The sequence below is a fragment of the Magnolia sinica genome, chromosome 5 (genome assembly GCF_029962835.1).
Source record: "Magnolia sinica isolate HGM2019 chromosome 5, MsV1, whole genome shotgun sequence".
Taxonomy (NCBI): domain Eukaryota; kingdom Viridiplantae; phylum Streptophyta; class Magnoliopsida; order Magnoliales; family Magnoliaceae; genus Magnolia; species Magnolia sinica.
The window spans coordinates 71,353,003-71,363,602 of NC_080577.1; the positions used below are offsets into that span (position 1 = coordinate 71,353,003).

General features: G+C 42.3%; 1 protein-coding gene across 1 annotated transcript; it reads left to right on the forward strand.

The window, feature by feature from the left end:
• The first annotated feature begins 9,337 nt into the window (after positions 1-9,337).
• On the forward strand, positions 9,338-10,126 carry LOC131247341 (uncharacterized). The gene has a single exon (XM_058247687.1). It carries the CDS (start codon positions 9,593-9,595, stop codon positions 9,980-9,982), a length of 390 nt encoding a protein of 129 aa, XP_058103670.1. The 5' UTR covers positions 9,338-9,592; the 3' UTR covers positions 9,983-10,126.
• Positions 10,127-10,600: the final 474 nt, after the last annotated feature.

Below are 10,600 nucleotides of genomic sequence, written 5' to 3' on the forward strand. Positions count from 1 at the left end.
AGGTACTATAGAGGCTGTCGGCAATAGATTCGGCGATTGGGAATTCTGAGCCCGTTTTCCAAGTTTGGGGCATGACATGGGGGTATTGGTGAATTCATGTAGAACGAATCGCGGACACTTTCATGTCCAAGATGAACCAGAGAAGACCTAATTAGAGTTAGAAGTCATCAAGACCATCAGAACCTTAAAACAGGCATATCTCGCAAACCGGAATGAGTTTTTCGATGTACCATATGATTTTGGGGTAGGACGAGCTACTTTAGCCAACCCACCCCGAATAGCTGGGTTGCCCACACCCACCGAATTTGCGAGATTCCACCATATCGACGGTCAAATTCCATATTCCATATTTATTTCTGTTTTTACTATTTTTAGTAAGTTTTAGTTTGATTATAATTCTTTATCCGCTGTGATTTAAGAGTTGTATCTAACATGAAAAGTGTTTAGAAAATTTAGGAGAATAACGTGGTTAAGCCACATAGGACACTTACTATAAATAGAAAATTTACTATTTATAGTAAGTTACAAATTCTAGAAGTTTTGTTGTAGTTTGATTCTGAAATTTCTTCTATTACTTAGTATCCCTATTTAAAGGCTTATGAACTTATTTATTTCAGTCATCAATCAAATTACGAATTTTATAGAATTTATTTCTATTTTTCTTGATTTTTTTCCTTGTGGATTCAAGAAGTCTCAATGAGGAGTCCAGAGAAGCTTTGTGGATTCAGAGTAGTTATCCTTAAGGAAGATGGTGATTGACCTCATCACGTTCATTATTGCATCAATTGGTATCAGAGCGAGGACTCACCTCAGGCCGATGACAAACAACGAAGGTATGAACCAAAATCCCGTGGACGGTGATCCAGGGATTTGTTATCTTTCGGAAAGAATAGAAGTTTTCCACCGGGAGAGTCAATTGACCATGCAAGGGCTGCAGGTAACCCTCAATCGTATTATAGATGAGATAATTCTACCCTTAGCTTAAAGTGATGCTCAACCGCCTATGGTTGTTATATGATACAACCTCAATTTCTGCAAAGCACCATCAGATGATGGTAAATCGTAGGCCACCACTTTGATCTTAAGAAAGCCATTATACACGCTAAAGGTAGAAATAGATTTACAGTGAGACAACATCTTTTGAATAAGATGCACTATAAGCCAAAAAGTCTATAATGTGATCATCGATGTCAAGACCAGTAAGAATCTTATGTAAAAAATAATAGTGAAAAAGCTGTAACTGAAAACAGAAAAGCATCCATCTCCATACACAATTGAATGGATCAAGGAGGCCAACAAAACAAAGGTAACCGAACAATGTCATATATCCTTTTTCATTGATAAATATTATAAGGATGAAGTAATATGTGACGTGGTCGACATGGAAGCTTATCACATGTAACTTGGTCAACCCTGGCAAAATAATATTGATGCTACACATAGAGATTGGGATAACGTATTTATATTTATTAAAGATGGTAAAAAAAATTATCCTCACCTTTATGGGAAGGGAGAACCAACCCAAGACTTCTAAAGTGGATGGACAATCTCTCACAACTGAATGGGGTTTTGTTAAACAATCTGAGGAAACATGAGATATATATTCATTAGTTGAAAAGAAAGAATATATGGAGCCTGTGAACATCTCAGGAGATTTGAAACCAGTGTTAGAGGTGTTCAAGGCGCCTGTGCTTGATGAACTCCCTAATAAATTGCCTCTCATATGAGATATAGAAAACCACATTGATCTTGTCTTAGGGGCAAGTCTGCCTAATTGCCCACATTATCAGAAAGAATGTGAAATCTTGAAGGAAGAAGTGAAGGAATTGATCAATACTAGTCAAGTCAATGAAAGCATGAATACGTATATTGTGTCAGCTCAAGAGCCTAATGCCAAGTATCAGAAAGGGGCTAATAAATATCGGTATCAAAAGTTATCTCAAAATCATGAACTGAGTCGCTTGAGTAACTCGAGGATGAGTTTTTCAAGTGGAGCGGTTTGATGTAGAACGTGGCATCGATACTGTCAGGCACGTATCCTAGCCCATACGATTTCGTAGACTCTCGCGATCCTCCTCGTCGAATTTCGGCAATCCGCGACCTGTAATCGGCGTTTGCGCGTGACCCTAAGTCATATCCCGTAGATCTGAGTCGGCTTTACCCGAGACTTGTAACCTTGCAGTCGCGCCGTCGCTGTAGTTCTAACACTGCATCTCGTGCGCCGATGCGATACCCAGGTCAGGAGTTGTGGGCCCGCGTTTATTTCGAGAAAACTCCGCGCGTTGCAAATCTTGAGAAGAGAATCTTTACAATCTATCAAATCAATCTCATCAATCAATCAAGTACAACACCCATTTCTCTCTCACCCAAAAGTCAACACAACCTATGCCTCTCATATCACTCTCTTACACAACCCATACCACCCATCAACCATCACCCATCCCTCTCCCCTTACATCTCCTCTCTCTCTCATTCTCTCCACCATTCTTTTCAAGCAACAAGGGTGGACGTTTAAGCTTTCCAAGAGGAGACGCTAGGTGTGGCCCACTTCCTACCCCCCCCCCCCCCCCCCCAATCTCCCATCTCCACCTTTCAATCCTCATCTTCCACCATCAAAGGGAAAGCCTGGGAGCTAAGGAGTCCAAGGAGCCTAAAAGAAGCGGAATCAGTGGGTGTTCGTACCATTAGATCTTGAATTTGATGTAAAGCCCATTTGGGATGGGACCCATTTTCATGTATGTGATTGTAAGCTAGACGGGCCCATGTGGCGGGGTCCCTCTCTCTCTCTCTTTCTCTTTCTCTCTCCTTTTCTTTTGATGATATATGTGTGTGGCCCACCCGATGTGATCAAATCTGGACTGTCTAGATTTTTTAGACGTCCAGCAAATGGAGCCAATTGCTGCCTATTTTCGGGCCAGCTCGGATGAGGGAAAACATAAATATCAGCCTTATCCCAAAGCTAAGGTGGGCCACATGTGTGGACCCACCAATGAGGCATGCATTTCATCCATGCTGGTGGGATCTTATCATGTGATTTGTGTGATATCTAGGCTGTCCATCTGTTGGTAGCTGGGCCAGCAATCCAGCAGCTAGACAGTTGCTGTAGTGACGTTAACAAGTTCTATGGGCCCTAATCTTGGGGTATGTTTTAGATTCAAACCGTCCATTTGTGTGGGACCCACACGTGATGCCTATCTTATATCCACACCATCCAATGGTCTGGACGGTGGGGACCACCATGATCTATGTGTTTTTCATCCAGCCGTCTGTCCAGGCCTGGACGCTGGACGTTGGAGCACCCATTCTCAAAAATATATATATATATATAATATAAATATTATGGTGGGCCCCATGTGGGCCCCACCTGGTATGGAAAGCAAATTGGCTGGTGTACCTATAGCAGCTATATAGTTGTTGTATTGACATCAGCAAGTGTTGTGGGCCCCATCATGCGGTATATGTTACATCCCAACCGTCCATCCAATTGTTTGGGACGTGGACCCATTTCGCTGCACACGTGTGTATCCACATCGTCCATCCAAATGGTGTGAATCCGCACCTCCATCCATTTGAGTTAGATTCAAATCTCAGGTGGGGTGTACTGTTGGACAGCACGCTGTCTAGCGTACTCTTTAACACTGTGGGACCCACCTGATATGAGCATTGTATTCATGCCGTCCAACCATCTTATTGGACTTGTGGGCCACACGTGTGGACCCACCTGATGTATGTGTTGCACCCACGCTGTCCAGTAGCTGTGGGGCCCACATGACATAAGTGTTGTACATCCACACCGTCCAGTTGTTTGGGACGGTGCTGGATACACCAGGATGTAAATGTTGTATTCACACCGTCCATCAGGTTGGACGTGTGGCCCATCTTATATGTATGTGTTGTACACACACTGTCCCTCCATGGGACCTCCTCGATGTATGGGTTTTATCCATCCCGTCCATCCAGATGGGCTGGACGTGGGCCCATCATGATGTATGCGTTTGATCTAAGCCGTCCATGTGGGACGTGGGGCCACCGTGATATATGTGTTGTACATTCACACCGTCCAGGGTAGCGGCCCACCCTGATGAATACATTGTACATCCAGGCCCATCCTTTTTTCCTAGATTATGGGCTGCCCATTAGGCCCATTTTGTGGTGTATTAGGCTCACCTAGATGTATGCAATGTAGGCTCATAAGATGCGGCCCATTTCGATGCGTAAGGCCCATGTGATGCGGCCCAATTGATGCACTTGAGGCCTATGGGATGAGGCCCATTATGATGTATTTGAGGCCCATATATGAGGCCCATTGTGATGTATTTGAGGCCTAGATATGAGGCCCATTGTGATGTGTATGCGGCCGGTATTTGAGGCCCATTGTGATGTATATGTGTCACATGTAATGAGGCCCATGTGATGTATTCAAGGCCAATGGGATGTGGCCCAATGCGATGTATATGAGGTCCATTGTGATATGTATTAGGCCCATGAGATGCGGCCCATTGTGATGTATTTGAGGCCCATATGATGCGGCCCATTGTAATGTGTATTAGGCTCATGTGATACGGCCCATTATGATGTATACGAGACCCGTATGATGAAACCCGTTGGGAAGTATATTAGGCCCTTATGTGAGGCCCATTGTGATGTATATTGGGCTCTTGTGTGAGGCCCATTACATTGTATGTGAGGCTCTTATGTGAGGCAATGGGCCCCACTATATGTTTAGCCCTATGAGGGCCACTCCTTGGGAGCAATGTTGGTTAAATGTCCACATTGATGGACAATGATGGTTAAATGTCCACATTGTGACCTCCCCTTAGGCCTCGTTAGGCCCATTCTTGATATGAGTAGGCCGTCTAGGCCCATCCTTGATATGAGGAGAATACATCATCATCATATAACATGCTTAGTATAGGTTCACGATCCATGCCCATGCGTATCATATGTATGCTTGATATGAAGAGTGATTGATCATAGCACATGCCATTGGGTGGATTATTATGGGACTCCCTATGAGACGGAGTTGCCCCACATGAGCGCGCGATACGTGCAGGTTTGATGCATGACTGGAAGGTATGACTCATGTATCTCGCATTTTAGGATATGACTACTATACGCATTAGTGATATCAGGGTTGTAGCCTTCACAGGCATATCGTGGATGATCAGATGAGACACCGAAAATCTTTTTTTACATGGGGTGCTATAGATGTCCTTGAGTGAAAGTCCCTAAACCTCCGTGGCTAGGAGATGCCCCAATGTGTAAACCGAGTGGATATATATGAGCGCATGAAAGCTGTATACCAGTAGGCCGCGTCTCCCACTATGTCGTGGTCGGTTGAGAGAGGGGTGTGACCTTACTTGCCTGAGTGAGGGAGCAATATTTAGGTTGAATTTGACTAGCTTGAGGATTGGGTCCGCTATCGACGAGCCAACCCGATATTGGCAGGCGGATAATGAGGTCTCTTCCACTTACCTAGTTGTGCGCTCGGATAGGGGCGACAAGCTAACGTAGAGTGTACTAGACCCCAGTAATGATCCCAGAGATGTACGGTACTGAATGTGGACTTATTGAGCAGGAGCTGCATACTCGGCATGTTACTCATTCATTCACTATCCACTCGGGCTAGTGGTGCGCAATTAATTTGTTATGTGTACCTTCACAATGGCCAGGATTTCGGTTGGGGCGCGCGACCAACTTGAGATCAGGAGTTTACCACATTGAGTTTGGCTATCCAAATTTACGTATGAAACTAGTTTGGATAGAAGTCCCTTGTGATGGACCCCATAGCTTACCATAATACGTACTATCATTCCGACTTCACACTCCGGCTTGGTCATTTCATTCGCACCGCATATTACATTGCATCTTCAACACATAACATTTGGTTTACTATGTCTTCACATTGCTTAGCTGATCTACATTACTTCCTCAATATATGATATTAGCTTATTATGTTTTTGCATCGCATAGCCTAGATAAGGCTGATGGTATTATGGACTTACCGACATGTTTCCGCATTGATCTGATATTATATACTTGACACTTACCTTGGGCACACACTTACACCACTCTCTAAGCTTTCTATAAGCTTATGTACGATAGATGCATGCAAATGGCGTTAGGTCACAACAGCGTTGAGCTTGGAGCGTGCAACTGTCTTCTGGAGCTTCGATTTTTGATATATGTATTTCCCTTTCAGCACTGTATTCAACTGTTTATATTAGTGAATATGTAATGATGATGTTGCCTTTGTGATCTGGGTAAACTTGTGGTTATACTTCTTATGAGATAAATGTATGTTGAAAAATCCTTCTTGTATGATCCCAGGATTTGAATCTAATGTATGGGCGCTGGGAGCCAAGAATGGGGTACTACGGAGGCTGTTGGCACCGGATTCGGCAATCGAAAATTTTATGAGCCCGGTTTTCGAGTTTGGGGCATGATAAATACATTCTTAGCATGGTTGAACCAAAAGAAGGTGAACCATAAATTGACCATAACTTTTGATTCGAGTATCGTTACAGCGCACCGAACTAAATATCAAGAGCCGAAGCAGCCTGTGAACTTGAGGACGAGTTGTTTTGAAGTGGACGAGATTGATGTAGAGCGGGTCGTGGACACTTTCATGTCCAAGATGAACCAGAGAAAACCCGATCAGAGGCGGAAGTTGCCAAGACCGTTAGAACCTTAAAACAAGCATATGTTGCAAACCGGAATGAGTTACTCGATGTACCATATATGATTTTGGGGGTAGGATGAGCTACTTTAGCCAACCAACCCAGCAAAGTCGGGCTGTCCATGCCGAATTTGTAATATTCCATCATATCGATGGTCGAATTCCATATTCCATATTTATTTCCATTTTTACTATTTTTAGTAAGTTTTAGTTTGATTATAACTCTTCATCCATTGGGATTTAGGAGTTGTGTCCAACATGAAAAGTGTTTAGAAAAATTAAGAGAATAAAGTAGTTAAGACACATAAGACACTATAAATAGAAAGTTTACTATTTATAGTAAGTTGCAAATTCTAGGAGTTTTAGTTGTAGTTTGATTTTGAAATTTCTTCCATTGCATAGTATCCCTATTTAAAGGGTTGTGAACTCATTTATTTCATTCATCAATCAAATTACGAATTTTATAGAATTTATTTATATTTTTCTTACTTTTTTTTTTCTTGTGGATTCAAGAAATCTCTGCGAGGAGTCCAGGAAAGCTCCGTGGATTCGGAGTAGTTATTCTTGAGTAAGACGGTGATCGACCTCACCATGTTCATCCCTGGGTCATGAATCCACTCAAACTTCCATATAAAATTTTAGCAAAAAGCCAGTAGGAGTAGGCTTACCGGTAAACAATGGTTGCCCAAAGATGCATTTAAATTAGAGCCCATAAATATTTTTGACGCACGCACCCTCAAGCCACACACAATTCGTCTTAATTGGAGCCCATAATTTGAAAACGTGCCACCTATTCAATTTCCATTTGCTTGCATACCAAGCGTGTGGATCAAAGTTTTTCTCCGATTTAATATGTATTTGTTAAGAGAAATGCTAAAGACACTGCAGCAAGGAGAGATTGAAGAGGTGAACATCACGGCATGCGGGTCCATAATATCGTCGCAATAGAGCTTAACATAAGCATTCTTCATCCCAAAATCTAGTCTATTGCACCCCATCAGGTAGCATTTATGATTTATTAGAATACAGAAAATTGGTGGTTTTCTTTTCATCCATCCACTTAATTTACATAAGCGCGGGCCACTTTATGAGTGGATTTTCCTCATTTATAACGTATAGTCGGTGGCATCACTTCTTGAAATCGGATTGTGTAGTGAGTTACTTAGTATGCTCTTATCATACTGAGTAAACTCAGTTGGGCCCACCTTGAATGTATGTAGTCTATTCACGCCGTCCATCCATTTTTTTCATCTAATTTAAGGGGTGGATCCCAAAATCGAAGCATATTCAAAGATCAAGTGGACCATACATGGGGATAATGATTTCTACCATTGAAACTTTTCTAGGCCCGACAGTGATGTTTATTTGCCATCCAACCTGTCCATAAGATCAGTGATGTTTATTTGCCATCCAACCTGTCCATAAGATCATAAAGGCATGATGAAGGGACCAAAAACAAATATAAGCTTGATCCAAAACTTCTGTGGCCCCCAAGAAATTTTCAACAGTAGACGTTCAATTCAAATGTTTCCTGTGGTGTGGTCCATTTGAACATTGTATATGCTTCATTTTTAGTCCCAGAACCTAAAATTATCTGTTAAAATGGATGGACCGAGCAGATAAAATACATAAATCATGGTGGACCTCACAGAGTTTACTCGGTACGCTAAGGTTAGTGAGTTACTCACTACCCAATCCGCTTCCTCACTGCTTAGTGTTTGGCCCGTTTCTTTCTCTTGTTTGATGTGTGTATCCCGGTAACCCTACTCTTTAAGAAATTACATGTACACCTAAAATTCTCGCTTGGGCCGACCCAATTAGTTGGAAAAAGACGTATGATAATGGACGTGGATTAATGCCTACTGACGCCGTCAGTGGCCAGTAGCTACTGGACGTGCTCTGTGGATCCCACCATGATGTGTGTGTCGTATTGACACCGTACATCCATTTTTCTTATCATTTTAGGACATCATGAGCCCAAAAATGAGTAGATCCAAAACTCACATCAACCACACCACAGGAACCAGTGGTTATTGGACGGCGACCATAACTCCCTGGGGCCACAAAAGTTTTGGATGAAGATGACGTTTGTGTTTTCCCTTTACCTAGGTCTGTGTGATCTAATCAACCAGTTGGATGGCAAATGAACATTACCGTGTTCTTTAGAAAGTTTTTAATGGTAGGCATTCAATGAGTACTTTTTTTTCTTGTGTTGTGGTTCACTTGAGATTTGGATCTATTTCATTTTTGGGCTCATTATCTAAAATGACATGGAAAAAAATAGATCGACGGTGTGGATAAAACACATATATCATGGTGGACCCACAAAACATTGTCCAGTAGCCACCTGGCTATTGGCAGCGTAGGTAGGCAATCGGCGTCCGATGATAATGGTGACGATGACAACAACAAATTATCAACCGTGAGTTAAATGATATCCACAGGCAACCATAAATTGTACACGTCTCACGCATTAACTCAGCAGAACTGTGGTACTGTTGCAAAGTCACAGTCCCAGAGTCAAAGATTTCTGGGTGCTTGTTAGTTGAAATACGACCACTAGATAGCTTTCATTTTTAACCGTCCAAATAAATGTCCACTTATCCAATAGCCAGATATTAATTAAGTGTGACCTTTTGTTCATGACACATCTAAACCGGGAGCCTTAATTGCCACCGTTTAAATCGACTTACTATCATGTCCATCATCCATCGCACTCCAGAGTATCAAAGGTTTTCCTTCGAACAGTCCATTCCCTAACCAACAAAATTTCCAGCTCGTAGTCGTGCATTAAATTCTCCTAACACCTACTGCATCCGCCAGACTTCCTCTTTAAAGAAAATAACCATTGACACATCTACCTATTCCCCCTTCACAACTCCATCCATCCGATTCCAGAGAAAGAGAGAGACAATGTCTGTTGAAATGGCTTCTACCAAGATCTATTACCAGAGACTTAGAAACGTTGGCGAGTTCGAAGGAGAAGAAGAGGAAGATAAAGGGTTGAATAGGACAAGGAGTTGGAGGAGGCTTAAAAGGGCATCTAGTAGGAAGAGACCGAGGCTAAGGATCCCAGGCTTGAGGAGATTGTTGAGGAGAAAGGCTAGGCTGGTTTCTGCAACATGGACCAAGATGTGGAAGAGGTTGAAGGAGAGTAGAAATCATATAGGAGAGCTGTTTGGTGGAAATTACATGTTCATGCAGGTAACCCCATCTCCTTTGGTGTGCTTGGACAAATCTTTTATGGGTCACCACCATTATCATGGTGTGCCTTCCAGGCTTCCTCTTGGGAGGTTGGTATGAATTTTCTGTATGGGGTTTTTTCTGCTTTTAGATGTTATATGCTTTGGGGGAAAGGGAAGATAGGGTCTATAGTTTTTTTTTCACTTGTAATTGCAAGCGGATGTTGGTGTAATGCGGGTACATGATACCAAATAAACTATATTTTAGATTAGAGTAAGATGCCTGATGTATGTATGGCATGATGTATGTATGGCATCCAAGCATACCATGATGTATGTATGGCATCCAATTGGACTAACAGGGGTTACCTCGTGATTAGAGTAAGATGCCTGAAAATCCAATCGTAAATGGGCGACCATTTGAATTTGGAGTTTTTTTTTTTTTTTTTTTTCTGGTGGTTGTCAACTCTTTTCAGTGTGATCCCGTCAGATTTTCGTAATTTCTGAGTCATTACATTTTAACGGTGAGTGAGCTGATCTTTTCATCAATTTTGATTCCATTTTCATGGTGAGTCTGGACCAATGGATTGCCATTATTTTTGAGTCATCCCATTTTTCGCTTGGTTTGACCTGATTGGATTGTCAATTGGAAACGGATTGGCTACTCTCCTGCCACCAGCCCGGTGGCTGGTTGTCGGTGCTCTGTAGGCCCACCAAGATGTATGTATTTCATCCATTT

Excerpts from the sequence above, each read along its gene's own strand:
- LOC131247341 (XM_058247687.1), top strand. The coding sequence starts at position 9,593 with ATGTCTGTTGAAATGGCTTCTACCAAGATCTATTACCAGAGACTTAGA.